Raw genomic sequence first — 25,665 nt, forward strand, 5'->3', positions numbered from 1 at the left:
TTCAATAGCATCAAGAAAATAGTATCTATGTATAAACGTAATTAAAGACATGGAAGACTTCTAAATAGAAAGCTAAAACACTGCACAGAAAAATTAAAGATGACGGAAAGAAATGTAAGGATATACAAAACTCATATTGCTTCAATACTGTTAAGATGTCAGTTCTTGGGGCAACTGGGTGGCTCAGTTGGTTAAGCGACTGCCTTCGGCTCAGGTCACGATCCTGGAGTCCCAGGATCAAGTCCCACATCAGGCTCCCTGCTCAGCAGGGAGTCTGCTTCTCCCTCTGACCTTCCCCCCTCTCATGTGCTCTCTCTTTCATGCTCTCTCTCTCAAATAAATAAATAAAATCTTTAAAAAAAAAAAAAAAGATGTCAGTTCTTTGCAAACTGATCTATGCATTCATGCTATTTTGGAAGAATGACAAGATGATTCTGAAATTCATATGAAAACGCAAAGGACCTAGAATTATCAAAAACACTCTTGAAAAAGGACAAAGTTGGAGGATTTCAACTATCGGATTTCAAAATTATTACAGTAAGCAAGAGACTATGGTATTGGCATAAGTACAGAAAAACAGATCAACGAATAAAGTATGAATATGTACTTCTACATACACAGTTAATTGATTTTAAATAAGTCATGATAAATGGAGTAAGTCTTTTCAATAAATGGGATGGAGTAATGAGATATCTGTATATAAAAAAAATTAGCCTCAACCCCTAATTTCAAATCAGACATAAAAATTAAATTAGGAAGATCAAACACTTAAAAATATAAGATCAAACACTTAAAATGTAAAATATAAGGCTTCTAAGAAAAAAAATCTTCAAAATTATGGGTACACAAAATTTTTTTAGAATATAGAAAGCAGTAACTATAAAAGAAAAAAATGATAAATTACACTTCAAAGTTAAAACCTTCTGTTCTACCAAAAGACACCATCATGAAAATAAAAGTACACTGCTAAAGGGAGTGTGAAATGGCACAACCACTTGAAAAACAGTTTAAAGTTCCTTATAAAATTAAACATACATCTATCTTATGATTCAACAGTTGCACTCCTAAGTATTTATCTAAGAGAAATGAAAACATATGTCCACAAAATGACTTTTACAGGGATGTTGATAGCAGCTTTATTTGTACTTGCCAAAAATTAGAAAGAGCCCAAGTGTCCAATGAATAAACGAATTATGGAGCATTTATAAAATGGAATACTACTCAGCACTAAAAAGGAATGTACTCCTAACATTGGTGCAATGTGAATAAATCTCAAAAACATATATGCAGAGTGAAATTTTAAAAACAAAAAAGTACAATGCCATTTGATTCCCAATTACACAAAATTCTAAAACAGGCAAGACTAAGCTATGGTGACAGAAATTAGATCAGTAACTCTGGAGTAAAAGGTTGCATGGCAGTGGTAATGACTGAAAAAGCATGACAGATTTCTGGGGTCACAGAAATGTTTTGTATCTTGATTTGGGATGGTGGTTATAATTAAAACCAGCACATCTTATTGTTACAACTTGATCTTAAAACCAAGTGCAAAGTTTCTTTGAAGTTTTAAAAGTCATTCCCTCCTGGAGACCTCCTAGAGGAACATGGTTACTTTTCTCTACTGTCTGGTGTACTTCAGTATAAAAGTTTGTTTGAGTGGCACTGTGATGTCAGAATTCTACACTCACAAATATTATGACAGGTACAGAGAATGTAGACAAAGAAATATTTATTCCAACATTATGTGGAAAGTTGTTTTTAAATAAAAAAGTTACCTAGAAGATATTGTAAGACTCTAGAATATATTCAACTCAAGAGATTACAAGTATTATTGAAGTGCTTGAAAAATTTAAGTGTCAGCATTTCTCAAGGGGATGTTATTAGAATTCTGAGTAAGCTTGATTGGGTGGATCTGCCTCTCATATTGCATAATGTTTAGTATCACTGGCACCGTGCCACCAAATGCTAGTAGCACAGTCCCAACTCTTGAGTCACTCTGTCAGAACAATACTCCACAAATTTCCAAGCACTCCACAGGAGTAGGTACTGCCCCCCATTGAGAATCACTAGTCTACAAGCTAATGGCCTAAAGCATGTGTAAACAGCATGAAAAATAATCCAGTTAATAGACTTAATCTACCATACCATTTTAATTCAAAAGCTGATAATTTAACTAATGACTACCTTTACTTAATCTTCAAAAGAAAAAAGTCCATGCTTTTATGTGCTATATATAAGTCCAACTTGGGAGGATGAAGAACAACTGATTTTGTTGAAATTTCTAATTAGGGAAACCAAATACAACCACTGACAACACTGTCAATAGCAACAAACTGTAAGACAAGAAATAACATCAGAAACCAAACCACTAAATGGAGTGATAAATCCAGAAGATGATTTATCATGGTCAGAACCCTACAAATGGCCCATGAAATGCAACAACAGGCTTAGAAAAAAAAAAAAAAAATCAGGATACTTCCATGGTGTTCTTTGTGGCAGAAAATTAGCAAACATTCTAAGTCAGGCAGATATTACTAATTTGCTTTATGGTTTCAATATTCAAACTTGCCTTTCATGTTGCAATCAAAACACAACATAATCATTTAATGACAAGAAAGGTTTGTTAGGCTACTAGCATTTTACTGACATATGCAAATTCAAGAATGGACACTGAGAACAAGACTAAAGAATGGAAAGGGATATAAGGCCACCTACATGCCCGGTACTAAGAAGAAAAAGATGAATTAAATGGCACATGGTCCTATAACAAGAGACTGAATTAGTGATTAAAAAACTTCTCTCTGGGGACCTTGGGCGGCTCCGTCGGTTGGTTAAGTGTCTAACTCTTGATTTCAGCTCAGGTCATGATCTCAGGGTTGTGAGATCAAGACCCTTGATGGGCTCTGTACTGGACGTGGAGCCTGCTTAAGATTCTCTCTCTCCTCTCTCTGCCCCTCCTCTCCCCCCCCCATGGAAGTACTACTCAAATTGATCTATAAATTCAATGTAATCTGTATCAAAATTCTAGCTACCTTTTTTTGCAGACATTGACAAAACGATCCTAAAATACACATGTAAATATAAGGGACCCAGAATAGCCAAAACATCTTGAAAACAAAGAATCAAGTTGGAAAAATCACTTTCTGATTTCAGAACTTACCGCAAAGCTATGGTAATGAAGACACTATGTTATTTGTATAAGGATAGAAAAGACACATAGATCAACAGAATAGACAGTCCAGAAATAAACCCATACATCTACGATTAATTTCTTTTCAACAAGGGTGTTAAGACTGTTCAATGGGAAAGGATAGTCTTTTCAAAAAATTGTGCCAGGACAACTGGGTATCTACATGCAAAAGAATGAATTTGAACCCATCTCACCCATATACAAAAATGAACTCAGAAAGGATCAAGGATGTAAATAAATACAAGAGCTAAAACTCTAACACTCTTAGATACAAATCCTGTAACACTGGGTTAGGCGATGCTTTCTTGGATATGACACCTAAAGCAAAGAAAAAGATAGATCGACTGGACTTCATTTCTAGAAAGTAAACATACAAATGACCAATAGGGACACGAAAAGATGTCCAACATTATTAGTCATTAGAGAAATACAAAATAAAACCATAATGAGATACCACTTCACACCCACCAAAACCAAAAACAGACAATAACACTGTTGACCATTATGTGGAGAAACTGGAACCCTCTTGTGATGCAAGTAAAATGGTACAGCTGCTACACAAGGTGGTTTGACTGTTCCTCAAAACGTCAAACACAAAGTTACCATATGACTCAGCAATTCCACTCCTAGGAATGAATATACCCAAAAGAAATAAAACTTGAATATGAATGTTCATAACAGCATTATTTGTAATAGCCAAGTATATAAACAATCAATCAGCTGATGAGTGGATAAACAAGATGTGGCATATCCATACAATTTATGGATAATGGAATATTATTCAGTCATAACTAGGAATGAACTACTGATACATGCTACAACATGGATGGACCTTGAAAACATCATGTGAAGTCAAAGAAGTTAGATGCAAAAGGCCACATATTATATAATTCCATTTATATGAATGCCCAGAATAGGCAAATCCATAAAGACAGAAAGCAGATCAGTGGTTGCTAGGGGCTGGGAGGGAGTGCCTGCTGATGGCTGTGGAGATTCTTTTTGGAGTGACGAAAATGTTCTGGGATTAAATAATGGAGATAGTTGCACAGCCATGGGAATATACTAAAAACTACTGAACTGTATACTTTAAAAATGCTGAATTTTATGGTATGTTAATTATATCTGAAAGATCAGCACAGTCTGGTAAGTCAAACAAACAAGTTCAAATAAACATTTTGAAAGCAACTTATACTTACTGTTTTCAATACTCTATGGAATTCTTGGGGAAAATGCATAAACAGGAATTCAACAATATATTCTAAATGTTATCAGAACGTACTGTTGCAATATCTAAGGCAGATATATTGCTTTCCAAGTAAACCTGGGTTTTCACTGGTAACATTTATTGACAATCTGAACATCTACTTTGGGAAAATTTCACAGAGAAATTAACTGTCATTTAAACTATGGAAAGCTATGCTTAGCAAAGGAATTACCAACCACTTTTCCCATAAACATTAGTTTGTTGTTAATTAGCACTCATCTATCACTTTGGAAAACCCTCTAAGGCCTGATATTTATTATAGGCAGCCCTACATCACACAGGCAATTCTTGCTTTTCATAGTCACTAAAGTTGGAACCAAATAACTGCATACAAGGCTGAAACAAAGAGCTACCAGTACATTAGGGAATAAGCATAACGGTATAACTAGTGGTCATGCGAGAATACCACAATTTAAGAAATCTGAGGACAGTAATACTAGTCTAAATGACAGAAGCAGTATGCATATAGACACACTTTCAAAAACTGCTTCTTGGGAGCCTGACAACTTACAGGAATCATCTTAAGGTTTGATAAGTTAAAAAAATAATCTCTCTTAGCATAAGCCCATTATTATGCTAACTATAATTAAAGTGCTTAGAAGGGAAAAAAAAACCACTCATAAAGCCTCAAATATTACATATAAAACACCATGAACACACTATTTTTGCCCTGGGAGGAATTGTGACCAAAATACTTAATGGAGCAGAGGAATGTAACAATAAAAATACTTGAGGAAAAGACATGAGAATCTTAAAGCTTCCCCAACAACTCTTCTCAGAGTTATAATACTAATTTCCAGTTTATATTATACTAATTTCCAGTTTAACCACAAGTATCCATGGCCAACTGCTAAAAGGTCCACCATGCTAACACGGTTCATCATTGGTGTCCTGTCATGCTCAGTTATAAGGCAGAACAGGCCAGACCAGTGTATATCCAGCACAGCTGCCATAAAGAAAACTTTTTAGACTATAAATTCCAAGCAAGATGAGACCTAGTTCTATTCTTCTCACCACTGTACCTAGCACAGTTGGGTGACTGAATAAATGAATAAGTGAATACAAATGCCATTTCTTCCAAATAGAGAATAGAAAGGAGATTAATCAAAAGCTAAGAGATAACAAATGGCATTATGCTTTGAAAATAACAGGGGCGCCTAGGTGGCTCAGTTGGTTAACTGGCTGCATTCGACTCAGGTTGTGATCCCAGAGTGCTGGGATCAAGCCCCATGTTAGGTTCCCTGCTCAGTGGGGAGTCGGCTTCACCCTCTCCCTCTGCCCATCCCTGCTCCTTCTCTCTCCTGCTCAGTCTCTCTCTCAAATAAATAAAATCTTAAAAAAAAAAAAAAAGGTTTTAAAATAACAATATCCGGTATCGATTGAGATGCTAATAAATACACACTTTCATATACTGCTGGTAGAAATATAAACTAGTTCAATTTTGGTGGACAGCAATTAGCAATAAATATTTAAAAGGAACTTTTAATAATAAATATCTCATTTGACCTTGCAACTCTACTTCGGGAAAAAACAAAACAAAATAAAACAAAACCCATGGAGGTTCAGTTGGTTAAGCATCTGCCTTAGGCTCAGGTCATCATCCCAGGGTCCTGGGATTGAGTCCTGCACCAGGCTGCTTCTCCCTCTCCCTCTTCCTGCCACTCCCCTCGCTTGTGCTCGCTCGCTCTCTCTGTCATAAATAAAATTTTAAAAACAAAACAAAACCCATGGTGAAAGATTTAATTATAAACAGGCTCATACAACATTACATTAGAAACTAAAATATGTCCAATGAGAGATGGATAAATCATAGTATGCCAATGAAATGTGTAGAAAAACATTTAAATGACATGGATAAGAGATACATATGATACCATTAAGTAAAAAAGTAGGTTGCCAATATTCCCATTCTGTGAATTTTGTAAAAATGTGATAGGATGTGGATAACTTTATTTCCTTCTCTATATTTTCTACAATAAACATACATCTTGATGAAAATAACAGTTTCAAATATAAAAATTGGTGATTTCTTTAAAAGTTCCTCTGTAAAGTGAACTTTTATCACCAATCTGAGAAATCAAAAGGTGTAAGTGATGGGGACAAGAAAGGGACCCAGGAGGAGTTCAAAGAAAAGGATCCACTGGAAATAAAACAGAGAAAGCAGACAGAATAGATTCCAGACACTAAGTGAAAGAGGTAGGCTTTGGAGCTCCTGGTGAGGTCAACAGAGCAGAAAAAGGTTTGTGGAAGGGGGGGACAGTCCTCATTTCAGGTCAAATGAGGTATATATTCCCTCTAAAATCCAAAGGTGCCCCTTTCTTTGTGTGGGAGAAGTCAGCTAGATACAGCAGGTTTGTTGTTGTTGTTTTACCTTGGAAAAGGCACCTCAACATAATCCAAACCACTGGACTCCTAGAAGGTTCACCAAGATAAAAGGCACCTGAATTTTTGTGGGAATTATCCTCACCCTCTGGCATGCACGTACCTTACCAAAATGTCAATAGGAATTGTTACATCCAGCTCACCAGATCAAACCAGCATGGTATCAATATAATGGATCAGCATAATGTCCTGTGGGAGAGGATTTCCAGGTCCTTGCAGACTACCTTACAACAGAAAGCTTGATATAGCCCTGAGTTAAGTTAGTGGAGGTATATTGCTGACCCCACCAGTTGAAAGCAAACTAATTTTGATGGTTTTTACTAATAAGTACATAGGGAAAAAAGCATATGCCAGATCAAGATCTGCATACTAAATGCTAGCAGTTGCACTGATTTGTTCCAGCAACGAAACCCCACCTGGAACAAATGCAACTGAAGCCACCACCTGATTAAGTTTATGATAATGCACCATCATTCTCCAAGATCCATCTGTCTTCTTCAATGCCAAATAGTTGAGTTGAATAGGGATGTGATAGGAATGAACACTTCTGCATCTTTCAAATTCTTAAGGGTAGTTCTGTAATCCCTCTAGGTAAGAGCTGACTACTTTGGTAGGCAGATAAAACTCTAGTGGCTTCCACCTGACTTTCCCTCACTTCCACAGGTCCACAAACCAATGTGGGATCTCAGTTAGTTGTTGAATATGTTCACTCTAATTATGCATTCCAGGAATATGGAAATAACCACATTGGCCCCACTGTTATTTGGCTCTAAGCCAAAACTCCACTGACTGATGGAAAACAGTGGCATTTGGGTGTTCTAGAACTCATTACATTCTGAGTCAATATTCAGCAATCCCCAAAAAGTCTAAATATTTCTCATTACCCAAAGTCCATTACTCTAGTAAATGGCCACAGGTTTTTTGTGGGGAAGCCTAGAGGGAGATCAACAGCATAAATTCTGGCTGTATGGCAGGACCTGGCTTTCCCTTCATTTAAAGGTTGTTAGATCTGTGAACTGGCTTAAGTCCAGGGACAGGTTGAGGGGCCATAATCTCTTTATAGAGGTCATCCAAGTCACACTTCTGTTCCCCACGTCTAGAGCTCTTCTGTTTCTAGAAATCAATAAATAATTCACAAGGTTTTCCAAATATTTCAGTTGGATACTATGATCAACTACCCCATGCCAAAGATCTCTGCAACTCAGACTTCTCTGATTTCTGATTTGGCTTCACTGACCATTACAGTAACCACACCCTCACCCTTTGTTTTTTTGCAATTAAGTGCCAGTATTTATCTCTGTCACCTGGGATTCCACTACTCTTGATGAATTAAAGGATCCTAATTTGATGGCAATAGTTATCCTTTCATTAATGGCTTAACAAAAACAGCCAACAGAGCTCTTCAAGGATGTTGTAGCTCTCCTCATGAATGTATTTCTCAGAGCCCTGAGAAAAGGAGTGTTCTCTAGGCCCACCCAGCGGACATGTGTGGTCAAGTTTTTGTTTTTGTTTTTTAACAAAAAATCCACTCAGGGCACCTGGGTGGCTCAGTAGGTTAAGCTTTTGCCTTCAGCTCAGGTCATAATCCCAAGGTCCTGGGACTGAGCCCCACATTGGGCTCCCCGTTTAGCAGGGAGTCTGCTTCTCCCTCTCCCTTTGCTCCTTCTCACTGCTTGTACTTTCTCTCAAATGAATGAAATCTTTAAAAAAAAAAAAAAATCCACTCTAGCATTCTAATCTCCTTTGGATAACTTCCTCTACAGTATATAAACTAGGATCTATCTTGACTTTACTTAGTTTAGGCCACCTTTCAGTGTAGTTTTCAATCAACCAACCAAGCAAACTGTTAGAGCCACTCATAGCTCTCTGACTTAATACCTTCAATCTGGAATCTTTGCTTAGTGAGCCTAATAAATAAATTCAGCCTGATCCAATTTTATATTCCTTCTGCTCTATTCCATTCCCACACCATTCTCTAGGTAATTGCAGGTGAAATCATTCACACTTCCTCATGGGTAACACCTAGTAGGTAGGTACCTCACATTCTGGGGGCTGTTGGAATTTAAGTGAGGCTACAGAGGTATAAAAGCAATTAGAAGTGGTGAGAGTAGGTCCTGAAGAAGATCAGCAGTCTCTTAACAGGCAACAACCTCAAGGGAAGCCATTATAGATTCCTCAGGAGACTAACCTCCCTCAGACAGGGATAGGACTGGTAAAGGTGGGTGGGCAGAATTAAGGAGTCCAAGTACCCAGCTTCACTGGAATCTGCCCATATTCCCCACCCCATTTTTCAGTTTTTCATTCTTTCCCAATGTAGCCTTAACACAAGAGACCACAAAACTGGAAATTCAATTTGTATCGTAACTCAGCCACCTGCAGGATTAGACTTTGGGTTTAGTTTTCAGAAATCTCTGCCTTTGGCTACAAGAGATAAGGGTTTCCTTTTAGAGCAATCACAGAGGCTTTCACTCCCTTATGTGGATTTTGAGCTCAGAATCTAAAGCCTTTTCCTTCTTTAAGTTCCCCAGTGTACTCTGAAGGGACCATTATTCTTATTTTCATGTTAAAATGTTCTGTGGCAGTAAATACTTGGTCTCCCAAAGCCTTATCTTCTATGGGCACTTGCTTACTAGTGTCTACAGCAGATAAAGTAACTGTTTTGCTACAGGGTGCCATGGATCACTGGTGTCTCCTTTGCCACTTGAAACAGGGCCATTAATGCTTTTAAACCTAATTAGACCTGAGAACCCATTCTGGAAAACCTAGAACTAATTTAGGAACCCATCATTACATTACTGTTCCTCTACAACTACTTAGGATACAGATGTCTGTATCAGTTAGCATTTGAACAGGGAACACTAGGAATGATTCTGAATATGGCATTTATAACAGAGACTTGGCCCTAAGTAATTATGAACCCGGCCAGTTTATGTCCAGCTGTTGACTCTGGTGCTGGGCCTAGCCTAGGATTTGGAGAAGCCAACAGGGAGAATATGGGGGAAGCTGAGGGGCCCTTAGGCTCTCCCATGCCAAGAACGTTTGTGAGCTGCAGTAGCTCCCCGTGTCCCCACAAGGGCCTTCTGAGAATAAGAATATGGCTGCAGTTTCACTTCCACCTTGCAAAATCAAAACACCTCCTTGCTCACGGTAACTGGGAGCTATGCAAAAAAAGGAATTCTGGGAAATGTAGCTCTAGCTTAGCCAATGTGACAGAATACAAATCCACCATACCATCTTTGTCTTTTTTTTTTTTTTTTTAAATACTTGTTTGGATCTGTCTCAAGTTTTAACTTCTAACCCTTCTATTATTATTTCTGCTCTCATACTTTCAATTTCCAAGGGGTCTTTCATTTTTTCTAGTCATTGTTAAAAACAGCTTTCCCTTCTTGTTTCATGGTTGTAATACATTCTGGTGCTTTTTAAATTTTTTTCCAGTTTCCCACTGCTTCGTGCCTTTTCTTCCATATTCTCCTTTTAATCTTTTATGTAAGAGGTTTCCCTTACACATCTGGTTATCCTTGCCGACATGTTCATATTTAAAAGGCACTTAACTATTAATATTTAAGGCCTCTTCTCTTGGTTACTTTTTTCAGAAAGAATGCCTCTAGTCTGTAATCAATTTCTGCTCAATACTACTAAATACTCTTACTGCTGTTTTCTCCTCTTCTTCTATAGTCTTGTGTATTTATGATGTTTTCATTCCTTTATTAACATTTAAGGGGAATTTCGGAAGAAGGAAAGATAAAACCATAATGTGCAATTCAACATATTTCACAGGAAGTCCCCGAACACAGCTTATAAAGAGTCAACCTTTAAATCTCTGGAAAATTTAAAAGATTTGACTACAACTTAGATTTATGTTTAAGTTATTTAAGAAAAAAAAAAGTTATCTGTTAATCAATGTTATCTGCAAATAACATTAAAAAAAAGATCTCAAAATATAAGGAGCTGCTTCTTTATCTAAAGTAATAACATACTCTAAATTCCAGTGAATCTATGTGATATTTATAGAAAATGTTAGATGACAATAAAGTATGTTTAAATCTCTACTAAGTCAGCTACAATAAGTAACAATGTACACTTCAGGAAGTTATGGTTCCCCTATAGCCTGGCAAAAAGGAAAGGAGGTAAAGAATGGCACTACCTGTGCCCCTCAAGAACATAATGACTAAAACTGTTCCCTTTCACGTCAATAACCTTAATTTTGATTTCAATCAAATTTTCTAATTTATTGCTAAGCAAAGTTTCATGAAAGTCCTTTCTTCTCTTACCTCAAGAGTTAAAATCTTACAGGGTAGGGCTCCAGCCTGCTTCTAGACAGAGCATATACTATCCACTTGATAATTTTTTTGTTCTGGTTAGCAAATGAACACTATTTTAAGCAACATATACCACACACATCAATACTATAAGCACCATGTAGCTGATTTGGTACTGTAACCACTTAATTTTAAAAGAATATCAGCATGGGGTAACTGGGTGATGGACATTAAGGAGGGCACGTGATGTAATGAGCACTGAGTGTCACAGAAGAATGATGAATCACTGACCTCTACCTCTGAAACTAATAATACACTGTATGTTACCTGAATTTAAATAAAAATTTAAAAAAAAGAAATATTAGCATTTCAAGCCAAATGAATAATTATTCTCAAGAGACTTCATTTTTGTTTGTAAAAAAGCCCTGAAAGTAAAACTGCATGCTCACATTCCAAAATTTGTACTTTCATAGTTCCAAAATTGCTTTTTATGTATAATGGTGTGTGATTTTTTTTTAGATATGTTATGAAGTTAAAATAAAACCTATCTTTATATTCAACAAAAATTAAGAAATATCGTTATGAATGTTAGATCATTAATAAGCTACATGAACTATCTGAAAATACTGTTAATAGGAAAAAAAGATCCTTTCCAATCCAAGGATCTAAAAGTAACACAGGAAATAAAGTTATTAATGTTTTGATATTCCCAAGAACCACAAACACATCACTTAAACAATATAAACAATATAAACATGCAAACACTCTAAATCTTAAAGTAGGTCCTAATTTACTGTATACGTATCTGTACAGCCTGTTATTAATTTAAAAGCTAATTTCATATATATGCACATATACAGGAAATATATGCATATATATATACATATACTATACATCTATAAATAAATATATATAAAACATTAAACCACAGCAGTAAATTAAGGACAAATTCAACTACTCCCAAGTACTAAATTTTAACTATTTGCTTTTCTTTTTAAATGTCAACAGGTTTATGGTACAAATATTTGAACCAAAATGGTAACCGGTACTTGTTGCTTTTTGCTAGGGTAATACAAGGAGACAGCAGCTGATGCTATTCAACTTTTTCAAGACTTCTGAGAATATCAAATATAAATCTATCAGAGGCCAGTTTAATATATAAGTTGCACAAATAGATCTTTTTAAGGGTAAGAGGCATTTTTCCTTTATTTTACGTAACAGAAAAAATACTAAAGGACAAAAGTCTAAAACTAATTTCTCCAAATTTATTATTATTGTTGATTTATTATCAACAAAAATGGTAACCTGTAAGTGCAAAAGTACTAAGCTTAATTTTCTGAATTTTTAGTAGACAAAAAAACTGCATTTGAACTAAGGAGTTATTCTTCAAAGAACCAGACTTTACTTCACTACCCTCTGGGATTATATGATTATTCTAACAAATTTAAATCCAACAGGTAAGATTTCAGGTTCCCATCTATAAAGAAAGAAGCAGACAAAAAGTAAAGCCTCAGTTTCCAAGGAATAGAATATTAAAAATATAAATGTTTCATACACCATTTTTGTGTTATTTGTGAGGGAGTACAACAAATGAATAAAGGGTTTTAAACAATCCTGATTAGGGTACCTGGGTGGCTCAGTTGTTAAGTGTCTGCCTTCAGCTCACGTCATGAACCCAAGGTCCTGGGATTGAGCCCTGCATCTGACTCTCTGCTCAGCAGGGAGTCTGCTTCTCCCTCTCCCTCCGGCCCTCTCCCCCGCCTTGGGCGCTCTCTAGAGCTCTCTCTCTCTCTCTCTCTCTCTCGCCTGCGCTCTCTTTCAAATAAAAAAAATCTTCAAAAAAATAAAATAAAATAAACAATCCTGATTAATGCATTTAAGTTATTGGAAGGGCAAATATATCAGCAATAAACTTAAATATCAAAAGAACATATAACAGGGCTTTCTCCAGTTTCGCATTTTTAAAAGAAAATTGCCTTTAAAGTTAAAACACTACAAATAAAAATCAACAAAAAAGAAAGCAGTCTTTAGCTAATTTCAAAATAAGGATCATAATAAAACATCACCAGCTCATTAAAATGGATATTTTCAATTTAGGTTAGCATTACTTGAAGTACTGGCTGTTATATAATACAGTAAAATCTGACAACTACCTAAGTCTGAAGTCCAAGAAATACAGGGGAAAATATACATACTCAAATTCTCAAAACTAAAGAAGCACCAAGCAAGCAGACTATTCAATATATTTATATCTAAGTGAGGATGCATCTGTATTGAAATTTAAAAATTAATAAATTTTTATTTTAATGCCAATAGATAAATCATAAACTGATTTTATCTGTTTGAATACCAAAAGTACATTTCCCCCTGACCCTTAAACTATGACCTTTCTCAGATTCAAAAATACAATAAAAGAAAAAGACACTTAAAAATCTCTGATTATTGGGGCGCCTGGGTGGCTCAGTTGGTTAACTGTCTGACTCTTGGTTTTGGCTCAGGTCATGATCTTAGGGTCGTGAGATCAAGCCCCATGTCGGGCTCCTCAATTGGTGTGGAGTCTGCTTATCTCTCTCCCTCTGCTTTCTCTCTCTCTCTCTCAATAAATAAATAAGTAAAATTTGTTTTAAAAAAATGTTCTTTAAAAAAATATATCTCCAATTATTACACACCAGGGAATGTTTGTTTCCAAAATTTGTGACAAACTCAAATGAGAGAGAGAAGCAAAGTTTTGAAGAGATTAGTGGTCAGCATTTCAAATTCACTATGAATCATTAAGACTACTTATAAAATACTATTAAAACCTAAAATAACAATAGTGTTACTATGATGACACAATGACAATTTATTAAGTCCTTTCTTGAGGCTAGAAACTAGCTAAGCACTTCGCATAATCCAATCCTTAAGACATTACAGGTGGGTATTATACCCATTTTCCAGATGGGGACAATTGAGGTACTGTGTTAAAGAACTGGTCAAATATTATAAAACTTAAACAGAGTAAAGAACCAAACCCAGATTTGTCTGAGTCCAAAGCATATGAACTCACCCCAGGCACTGTAATACAGAATTTTTTGTATAATACTAGCATAATAGAAAAGGACAGGAACTTAGATATTCCCATAGCTCTTTCTCAAAGAAGTTATAATATTAAAAATAATAACTATGTGGATGGAAAAAATTATAAGTAACTATTCTTGCAACAAAAAAAGTATGCTAAGTCATATTTATAGGAATATGCTTCACGATGAAATAGCATGACCCAGTGTTAATAAAATATTCACACACATTTATATACAAAGAGACCAAAAGTTAAGGGCAGTGGGCTGTCCTGTGGTAGGGAAGTAAAAACATAAAAAGCTCTCTACTGAACTAGTTTTACCATATTTTTAAATATATTAAGATTTGGAACCTTGAGGACATTATGCTAAGTGAACTAAACCAGTAACAAAAAGACAAATACTGTATGATTCCACTTACATGAGGTATCGAAGTAGTGAAATTTACAGAATCAAAATGGAGTTATTAGGGGCTGTGGGAGGGGGAAGTAAGAAATTGCTAATGGGTATAAAGTTTCAGTTTTACAAAATGAAAAGAGCTCTGTAGATATGTTGTACAACAAAGTAAATATGCTTAATACTACTGAACTGTATAATTTTCAAATGGCTAAGAATGGGGGGAAAAAAGACTTTATAGTAATACATAAATAGCCATACATAGATACATATCAATAGAACAGTCCTGCACTAATACAGTAGCTTTTAGTTACATGAAACTATTAAAATTTACATTAATTTTAAAAACTTAAAAACTTTTATTTCCTCAATCAGTAGCCATAGTTTAATTGCTCAACAGCTGTATGTAGCCATTCAAGACACCACAGATAGAACATTTTCAACACAGAAAGTTCTATTAGATAGCACTGGATCAGAGTATAAACAAACAGACTCAAATACATATGGGAATTTGTATTCAATACAAAATTTGTGTGATAAAGGTAATATTTCAAATCAATGGGGAAGAAATATTGAGTAAATAGTGTTGGGACAATTTGTGAGCCTGGACGAGAACAAAGGAAGACTAAGGGAATTAAGCTAAAGCTGTATCTCAACTCCTATTCAAAAGAAATTCTGGATGAATCAAAGATTTATACTTAAAAGGTAAAATGATAAATGTATTAACACATAATTCTAATTAAGAAAAGCCTTCCCAAACAGAATGCAAGTCCAGAAGCCAGAAAGATTTTTTAGGAAAATAAAAACTTTTAGAAGAATATAGCCCAGACAAACTGGGGGGGGGGGGGGGGGGGGGGGGGGGGGATTGTGGTGTGTTCCATTTTCTTAATCAATTGAAAAATATAACTCAGCGGAAAAAAGTAAATTGAAAGTGCCAATATACATAGAAAAGACTGCTCAATTTTACCTGTAATTTAAATATTCTACTGAAAATTGCATTTTCTTTTTTTTTAAAGAATTTATTTATGTGATAGAGAGAGACACAGTGAGAAAGGAAACACAAGCAGTGGGAGTGAGAGAGGGAGAAGCAGGCTCCCTGCTCAGCAGGGTGTCTGCTTCTCTCTCTGCCCTTCACCCTGCTTGTGCTCTCTCTCTCGCTTGCTCTCTCAAATAAATAAATAAATAAAATCTTAAAAAAAAATAACCTGGGAGATAAAAAACTTAGCTGAGAAAAGTTGGTATAGATATAAATAAAGACTGGGAATAAATTTATAGTAGGTGTAACAGGGGGTGGGTATATGGGGATTTATTATACTATTCTATCATTGTATGTTTGAATTTTTCCAAAAAGTTATTCCTACTATGCACAGCCTTTAAACCAGGAATTCCATTTTTAGGAATTTAGCCTATAGTTACATTGTACAGACATAACAATGTCAGTACAAGAACATTCTGTAAAAAAGCCTAAATTTCCACTAAAGGACAGGTTGATAAATTACATTTATCTAAACATAGTAATATCCTGTATCTTTAAAACGTATGGAGGTCAATTATATGAGGGAGATTATGGAAAAAAGATTATGGAAAAAGATCCTGGAAAAAAGAAAAACATCAAGGGCATGTTCTACTGAGAGGATTGTCATTCATTTAGGAACTGTCAGTGTTCAGGGTCAATGCCAGGGAGGAGCTTGTCTCAAGCACATTTAAATTTTACAGAGCAAAACAGATGAGCCGTGACTCTTATTGCTGACCCTATCTAGGGGCTCTTACCGTACCTCTATCTCACCCCGATGATCAATCCGTTAATGTACCATTACAACAAATATTTGCTCTAAAGATGTAAGTTAGAGCTTTCCTTGGTGCTAGTCAAACAATTAACAATTTTTAATGAGTATATAAGTGCCTGGTTCTGGGGGGAAATACAAATGAATAGGATTATAGTCTTGCTCAAAAAGTTTAAAATCTTAGAAAAAATATGCATCCTATGTGGAACACAGACTAATTTGCCATGCAAACACACTATGTACTGAGACAAGAAGTCAATGAGGAAATGAATAGTGGTTCATGCAAGAAATAGAGAGGGCAGATTTATCTTAAGAGATGAGCTAGATTTAGATACACAGCAGGAAGAGGATTACATAAGACCACTGAAAAGAATGTACAGAAATAAAAAAATTGAGATAGTGAGGCTCAGTAGGACTAGAAATGAGGGGTTGGAGGAAGTATAAAATAAATAATCAGCAGGAGTAAAGTTCAAGGTGATATATATCCTAAAAACCAGGAAAAATTAAGATTCTGTAAAACAGGCAAAGGAGAGTTTTAACAAGCATTTGGCAGCACCAGCATGCTAGATAGGGTAAACTATCTACACGTCTTTGCTTCTTTTTGGCTTGCTTTCTTGACATGAAAAATAAAATAACAAACATTACTTCAATACCTCACTTCCAGACCCAGATTCTAGTGGTCTCTTCTTTCTTGGTCCAATAGCCGCAAGAGCTGTGAGGTTAGCATCTCTATGCTGTATCTGCGCAAGCTCCAACTGTTGTAACTAGAAGATGGAATAAAAAAAAAAAAAAATGAGTATTTACACAGAGTCATGCTCAGAGGGAGGAAGAAATTGATCACTAAGCCTACTTCTGTGTTCTTCACCAAATAAGTTAAAGTAAGAAATAAGTATAAATTCCCCTAATAGCCAAGAGCACATCATTTCCTGATGCCTTTACCCCAACAAACTCTTTAGTCCTCAATCTATAAACAGAAGAGGCAGAATTTAGGTAAGGAAGAAGTATAGAATAGAAGAAAAACAAGAAAAGAAAGGCATCTAGAGCTTAATCTCTTCTTACTTTAATCACAGGTAAGAAATGCCTGAAGAATAAATTGAACAGTAAACTGGACAGAAATTGGCCAAACTATAGTCAACCTTTTCAGATTAAAAGAAAATTACTCGAAAATAAAGAGTTATTGTGTGTCATAGGAAACAGTTCTGTGCTGTAGGATTTACAAACTGCCTCCTTAAAAATTGACTCATTTAACTCTCACAACACTGAAAAGTTTATATTAATTACTATAACAGGATATGAAAATTATACATGTACTCATCTTTTTTTTTTTTTTTAAACTAAGGAAGACATGCTCTAAGAGCTTAGGAAAACTTCATAAAGGTCACATAAATAATAAGTGGTAGAAATAGAACTCAGAGCCAAGTGTTCTTGTTACAAACCCTCTCTATATGTCACATGGATTTACTCTATATTTATCTTCATGCCAAAAATTGAAAGTACTCAGCAAAGCAGGGATAGAGGGAACATACCTCAATATCATAAAGGCCATATACGAAAGACCCACAGCTAATATCATCCTCAATGGGGAAAAACTGAGAGCTTTTCCTCCAGAGTCAGGAACAAGACAGGGATGTCCACTCTGACCATTGTTATTTAATATCGTACTGGAAATCCTAGCCTCAGCATCAAAATCTTACTACTATGGAGGGAAAGAAAGAACGAACCTGGCACTGGTTGCTAGACAAATATTCAAACAAGATCAGGCTCCAAGATAGCCAACTGAAAGTAACCTGTTGAGGGACTACACACACACACACACACACACACACACACAGAATATTCTTTTAAAAAGAGCACTGACCAAATTTTGAACATATTAATACAAGAGCAGGATGAAAACAGGAAATAGTTTGTGGTGAAATAGGCAGTCTCAAGGAGATAAAAAGTAAAGATCACTTCAGATTATTTTATAATATTAGAGGAAAGACCAAAAATAAGCCATAGGTAACTAAGTCTTTATTAAAGAAGAAAACACAACTTAAAAAAAGAAAAAAGAAAAAAGAATAAGTCTTCATTTGCTTCACAAATTATCAGGCAGAAATTCCTTTTTTTTTTTTTTTTTAAAGATTTTATTTATTTATTTGACAGAGAGAGAGACAGCGTGAGAGGGAACACAAGCAGGGAGAGTGGGAGAGGGAGAAGCAGGCTTCCTACCGAGCAAAGATCCAGATGTGGGACTCAATCCCAGAACCCTGGGATCACGACCTGAGCCGAAGGCAGACGCTAAACCATCTGAGCAACCCAGGCGCCCCCAGAAACTCCTCTTTTAAATTGTGGATTCATTTATATATAAACTGCTGGAAAACTGTTTTCAGGAGTTAGAAACTATCTTTTGTTGATGCTGGCCTTTTAAATAAAATATATAGTGTTAGAATCTGATGCTGTCACACTCTGGAACTTCTAGATGACAAAATACGATTTTAGTTAATCTACGCTGCAGCACAAATCAAACAACAAGCTATATTTTAAAATGCTTCCCTAGAGAAAAATGGCATCTGCAAGATAGTTACAACACATAAAAAGTTTTTAAATTGACCTCTGTCATCAAATTTCCATACCTTTGTAGTAAAACACTCTCTCCCATTCTGCAAATTACACTTCGGTTTTCTGAAATCTCACATACAATGTTTTAAAATTTTGCAAAACTATAACAAAAATTAAAACTTAACATAGTTTTGGTTTGCCCTATGTTACAACAAACTTACTTAAAAACAATGTATCTTGGCCAGCACAATACAGAAAAACCAGGCATTTTTAACCAGAACAGAAGAACATTCTGGGCATTAAGGCAGATTTGGCATACACAAGTGGGTAAAGAGGATATGTAAGCCGAGTTCAGTGAAAACAGTCAGGCACTGAGTTAGAGGCTTGCGGGTAGAAACAGGATTGAAAGTGACATGATTATCTACACAGAAAATGTCAAATCAGCTACAAAAAACAAAAACAAAAACAAAAATCCTCCTAGGACTAATAAATGAATTTAGCAAGGCTGCAAGATGCAAGGTGAACGTACACAATAATCATTTCTAAATACCATTAAGGTACAATTGGAAATTTAGGTATAAACCTAAAGCCTATGGATATTTGCATGCAATAAATCACAAAATGCAGATGAAAGAAATAAAACACAGACAAGTGGAAAGACATGCTGTGTTCATGGACTGCAAGACTCAACATTGTAAACATTTCAATTCTCTCAAAATTTTTATAGATTTAACACAATTCCAGTACTTTTTTTTTTTTTACAGATATGGGTAAGTTGATTCTAAAATATATATGGAGGGGCACCTGTGTGGCTCAGTTGGTTAAGCAACTGTTTTTTCTTTGTTTGTTTGTTTGTTTGAAGATTTTATTTATTTAGGGATGCCTGGGTGGCTCAGTCGGTTAAGTGTCTGCCTTCGGCTCAGGTCATGATCCCAGGGTCCTGGGATCAAGTCCCGCGTCGGACTCCTTGCTCAGCAGTCTCTCTGCCTGCTGCTCCCTCTGCTTGTATTCTCTCTGACAAATAAATAATATCTTTAAAAAAAAAAGATTTTATTTATTTATTTGTCAGAGAGAGAGGGAAAGAGAAAGCACAACCTGGGCTCTTGGGATCAAGCCCTGCATTGGGCTCCCTGTTCCCTGCTCAGTGGGGAGCCTGCTTCTCCCTCTCCCTGTACCCCTCCACCCTGCTTGTGCTCTCTCTTACCCTCACTCTTTCTAATAAATAAATAAATAAATCTTAATGAATAAATGAATGAATAAAGTAAAATTTATATGGAAAGGCAAAGGAACTAGAAAAGCTAAATCAATTTTGAAAAACAAAAAAAAAAGGAACAAAATCTAAAGAATTTACACCATGTGATTTTAGGAAGTACTTACAGAGGGCTACAGTAATCAAAATAATGTGATACTGATAAAGGAACAGACACACAGAATAATGAGACAGAATAAAGAATCAAGAAACATATCCACATAAATATGGCTAATTGATTTTTGACCAGGGTGGAAAACAACTCAATTGAGAAAGCATAGTGTTTTCAACAAATGTTGGAGCAATTGGACATCACATGTGAAAAAATAAATCTTGACATTAAACCACACACCTTATATAAGAATTAACTCAAAATGCAAACTATAAGCTTCTAGCAAAAAGTGTAAGAGAGAAAAAAAAAAAGTGTAAGAGAAAATCTTTGTGACTTAGGGCCTAGCAAAGAGTTCTTAAGACATGGCACCCAAAGCAGGTCTATTAAAAAAACAAACAAACAAACAAACAAACCATGACAGATTAGACTTCATATAAATTAGAAAAGTTTGCACTATAAAAGACACAGTTAAGAGAACAAAAACCCGGGCACCTGGGTGGCTCAGTTGGTTAAGTGACTGCCTTCGGCTCAGGTCATGGTCCCGGAGTCCCTGGATCGAGTCCCGCATCGGGCTCCCTGCTCGGCGGGGAGCCTGCTTCTCCCTCTGACCCTCCCCCCTCTCATGTGCTCTCTGTCTCTCTCATTCTCTCTGTCTCAGATAAATAAATAAAATCTTTAAAAAAAGAAAAAAAAGAGAACAAAAACCCCACACTATTTAATTTCTCTGTCTCCAATCTCTATATGCCTTTTCTTTTTCTTGTTTTATTGTACTGGCAATATAACACTGAGTAATAGTGATGAAAGCAGACATCTTTGTCTTTTTTCTAATCTTTGAAAGAAAGCATTTGGTCATTTCACCATTAGGAATAACATTAATAGCAGGGTTTTAATAGCTGCCCTTTATCAGATTGAGGAAGTCCCTTCTATTCCTTGATTCTTGAGAGTTATTAATACATGTTGAAATCTATCTAATGTATTTCTGCATCAATTGACATGATCTTTCTTAGACTGTTAATATGGTAAATGATATTCACTGATTTGTGAATTTTAATCCAGCTTTGCATTCCTGGGGTAAACTCCACTTGGTCATGATGTATTATTTTATATGTTACTAGATTTCATTTGCTAATATTTTTTGAACATGTTTACATCTATGTTCACAAAGGAGACGGAAATGTAGTTTTCTTATTTTGTAATGTTTATCCGGTTTATTAGGGTAATGATGGTCTCATAAAATGAACTGGAAGAGTTTTTAACTCTTCCGTGTTCTGAAAGAAATTGTGTAGATGTAGTGTTAATTCTTCTGTAAATGTTTGGGAGAATTTACTAAGTAAAAATCATTTGTGCCTGGAGATTTCTTTATTGAAAAGTTTTAACTATAAATTCAATTTATTTAATAATTATAGAACTACTGTGGTTAACTACTTCACTTGGCTAAATTTTGATAGCTTGTGCTTCTCAAGAACTTGGTATTTCACCTAAGTTGCATGGAGTTGTTCATCTGTATTCCCTTATCCTTTTGACATCTGCAGCATCTGTAGTGATTTTCCATCTCTTTTTTCCTGATATTGGTGATTTATATCTTCTTTTTTCTTTGTCAGTCTTACTAGAGATTTATCAATTCTGTTGATCAAAGAACCAGCTTTTGGTTTTACTGATTTTCTCTATTTTTTCCTTCAGTTAGTGGAAGTCATTGATTTCTGCTTTTACCTTTATTTCTCTTCTTCTGCTTACTTGGTTGTATATTGCTCTTCTTTTACCAGTTTAAGGTAAAAGCTTAGATTATTGATTTGAGATCTTTCTTCTCTAATATAAGCATTTTTTCTATCCTTTTACTTTAACCTATCTACATCATTACATTTGAAGTGAGTTTCTTGTAAACAGATACAGATTAGTCATAGTTTTTAAATCTATCCTGACAATCTCTCTCTTTTAATTGGTATATTTAGACCATTTACACTTAATATAATGACTTAGCCATATACATATACACATATATACACACACATATATATATATTGAAAATCCCTGACAATGTTGTAATTTTTGCTTTCAATATTTTAAAAAGCTCAAAAGCAGACTAGTCTATTATACCATTTCTGTTCAAGTCTTTCTTCATTCCTGATGTTTAAAGGTTCCCTTTGGTATCATTTCATTTCATTCTGAAGAACTTCAACTTCCCTAAACAATTCTTTCAGAGCAGGTCTGCTGGCAACAGATTCTATTCTTGTTCCTTCATCTGACAATGTCTTTATTTCACTTTCATTCCTACAGGGTATTTTCACAGGATATAACATTCTGGGTTGATTCACAGTTCTTTACTTACTGCACTTTAAAAATATGTTGCTACTTTCTTTTTGGTCTCCATGGTTTCTGATAAGAAATCTACAATCATTTGAATTGCTGGTCCCTTATTGGAAAAGTGTACATTTCTCTAGCTATTCAAGAATTTTTTCTATGTCTTTAGTTTTCTAAGACTAGATGTGACCAAACCTGAGTTTCTCTGTGATTATCCTGTTTGGGGAGTTTACTGAGCCTCCAGAATCTTTAGGTCTTTCTCTAAATTTGGGGGGTTGTTAGCCATTATTTTTTCAAACATATTTTTAGCATCTTACTCTTTCTCTTCTGAGACTTCAGTAACATTAATGCCAGACCTTTGGTCATTGTCCCACAGGTCTCTGAGGCTCTGTTTTTGATCCATTTTCCCCTCTGTTGTTTAGATTAGATAAATTCTATTTGTCCATCTTCAAGTTCACTGACTCTTTCCTCTTTCCTCTCTTTTCTGCTATCTAGCCCATCTAACAAGTGTTTTATTTTGATTACTGTCATCTTCAGTTCTAAAATTTCCATTTTAGAACTTTATTCCTAGGTCTTCAAGCCAAATAATTTTAAACGGTATCCTGAATATTTTAAGTATTATAAGACTCTGGGTCTTCTTTAAATCCTTTGGAGTATGATATTTTTGTTTTAGCATGCAAAACAGGCCAGCTAGATTTAGGCCACAAATTCCGACGTGTATTCTGTGGGCTTAAGCTCCAACATTAGTTCAGTTTTCAAAGCCTTTGTTGTGCTCTTTGGATCTGTCCCAAATATGTACTACTCAGTTGTCAGTCTGGGACCTAGCAGTGCTCTGCTAGTTCCATTCTTATAGTTTATGTATGCTCATCAGAATCATTCACATATGACAAATGTGTAGCTCAAGAGTGGGCCTAGAAGTTTAAAACAGTAATAATAGGATTGCTTTCCTGAGCTCTCCCTATTCCACAATGTTCCCAGTAATTTTTTATTCCCTAGGCTCCTCTTTTTGTCCTCTGGCCAGAAAGCTGGGGCTTTAGTTACTCTGCTTTGCCATACATTTCTGTGACTGTATCCATGTCTACAGTAAGCAGCAAAATAAGGAGTGGGGAGGTGAAAGAGGGATGGCAACCACACCGCTGGTTTAGTGGTATTTTGGATTCTCATCTTCTTCCCCAATTTATCTACTACTTACTTTTCAAAACCTTCAAATAGCTTCTCTGTGCATTCTGTTCAGATTTTATACTGTATTCAGTGGGAGAGACAGTGTGGAGTGTTTTTACTCCATCAACTGGAACTTTAAAAGCTGGTTTAACCAGAATTCTGACAACAGGTTTCTGTTAAGTTATATTCCTACTAGGCTTTGTTTCATAAAACTTAAGCCTGCTTGCTCACTTACATCAGCAACACACACTTTGGTCCAAAAAGATCTAACAGGCTTGGTAGGTTCTCTTTTAGAGTATCCTCACTCCTTCCTTGTGGCTAATGAAAAAGGCAGAAGCCTTCATTTCCCTTATCACGGTCTCTCTGATATCAAATAGAGGTTCCCTAAAATTCAAGTCAGTGCCCTAGAGAGCAAAAGAGCAATAGTAGTTGAAGGTTATTTTATTCCTGATGTTTAGTACTTGTCTCTGTTCATTTTTAAGTATAACTATGGTAATATTCACTTTAATCAAGTCCAAAACACATTAACAGATTACCTTAAAGATCACACAAGCTCTCAGAGTAAAGTTCAATAGAGGTACTTCTTGATGCTAAGTACTATAATTGTGAAGGACAAAAGATAAGGAAAAAAAAAAATTAATGAAAATAGAATCCAAAACCTTAGGCAGAATTAGAGGAGCTGAATGAAGAATGAATAAATCAAGTATTATATAGCCAAGTCCCTCCACAAATACAGTGAGACATACTAATAGGAAGGGCTAAATTATTTAGATAATTGTGACACTGACACTATGGGAAATTCAAAAATGTGTTTCTTTTTTGTGCTTCAGGAAGCCAAGGAATTAAAAAAAAAATGCAGGAGCTGAAAGTACAAAAGACAACAGCAGAGCTGTCCTTTTTAACAAATGATCCAAAAATATGAAGTGCTGTCATCTTCAGTCTGATTTTGCTATGAATTTTTGGAAAGTGATACTAAGGTATAATGCAAAGGGGGGAGTTGAGAGGTAAGTTAATGTCTCCCCCCAAAGCTTATGTGTGCTATCCAACACCTACATTAGTAGCAATGAAAATAGTTAATGCCACCAAATAGGAATATTTGAAAGAATCTAAAAAAATAAGAGAACTAAAGCACACTACTTGGTTTTGAGTTCAGCAAAGAATTAAAAATAATGTCCTGTTTAGATTTCACAATTAATGTTAAGTGTACATAGAAATAACAATAAAACCCTATCACCAAACAATAGATTTTTTTTTAAAGATTTTATTTATTTATTTGAGAGAGAATGAGATAGAGAGAGCATGAGAGGGGGGAGGGGCAGAGGGAGAAGCAGACTCCCCGCTGAGCAGGGAGCCCGATGCGGGACTCCATTCCAGGACTCTGGGATCATGACCTGAGCCGAAGGCAGTTGCTTAACCAACTGAGCCACCCAGGCGCCCACAATAGATGTTTTTAAATAGCAAAAAATTAAATAGAATTTTAGATATGCTTTGTAAAGATTAACGGACCAAACTCTAAAATTCTCAACAATGCTAATAATCACTTCTAAATTACTGCAACTTACTGGGGAAAATAAGGTTAAATCCTAAAATATTATACTACAAAAGAAGCAAACAATACCATACTAAACAGTATTAACGTGTGAATCCTAGACTAAAGGAACCAATGAAGCAAGTTACAAAAAAATAACTACCCCCACCTCCCCTAAAATTCAGGGGCATCACAATAAAAACACAGGATCCCTTTCAACCCCTCAAAGAAAATTATTAGGCAGGCATTCCACCAAACCTAACAATACATGGTCTGATTATTTCTTTTTTCTCCTAACCACTAACACTAGTTCTTATGATGTCAAGACACTGTCCAGAACACCTGAAATACTTGGAATCTGGAATGTAGAGTCCAACCGCCTTGCTAGTCAGCCCTTTTAATCCATCCCTACCTTTCAGGAAAATAGCACATTCCACACAATCTC

The 25,665-nt window shown here is 35.5% G+C and overlaps 1 protein-coding gene across 2 annotated transcripts in view; it reads right to left on the reverse strand.

The window, feature by feature from the left end:
• TAF4B (TATA-box binding protein associated factor 4b) overlaps positions 1 to 25,665 on the reverse strand; it is a 122,167-nt gene that overhangs the window by 11,052 nt on the left and 85,450 nt on the right. For both annotated transcript variants that reach the window (XM_021686269.1, XM_021686268.1), the window contains exon 14: positions 16,998 to 17,095. In XM_021686269.1, coding sequence (XP_021541944.1) covers positions 16,998 to 17,095 — 98 coding nt within the window. The remainder of the gene's footprint in view (positions 1 to 16,997; positions 17,096 to 25,665) is intronic.

The sequence above is a fragment of the Neomonachus schauinslandi genome, chromosome 14, assembly GCF_002201575.2.
Source record: "Neomonachus schauinslandi chromosome 14, ASM220157v2, whole genome shotgun sequence".
NCBI lineage: Eukaryota > Metazoa > Chordata > Mammalia > Carnivora > Phocidae > Neomonachus > Neomonachus schauinslandi.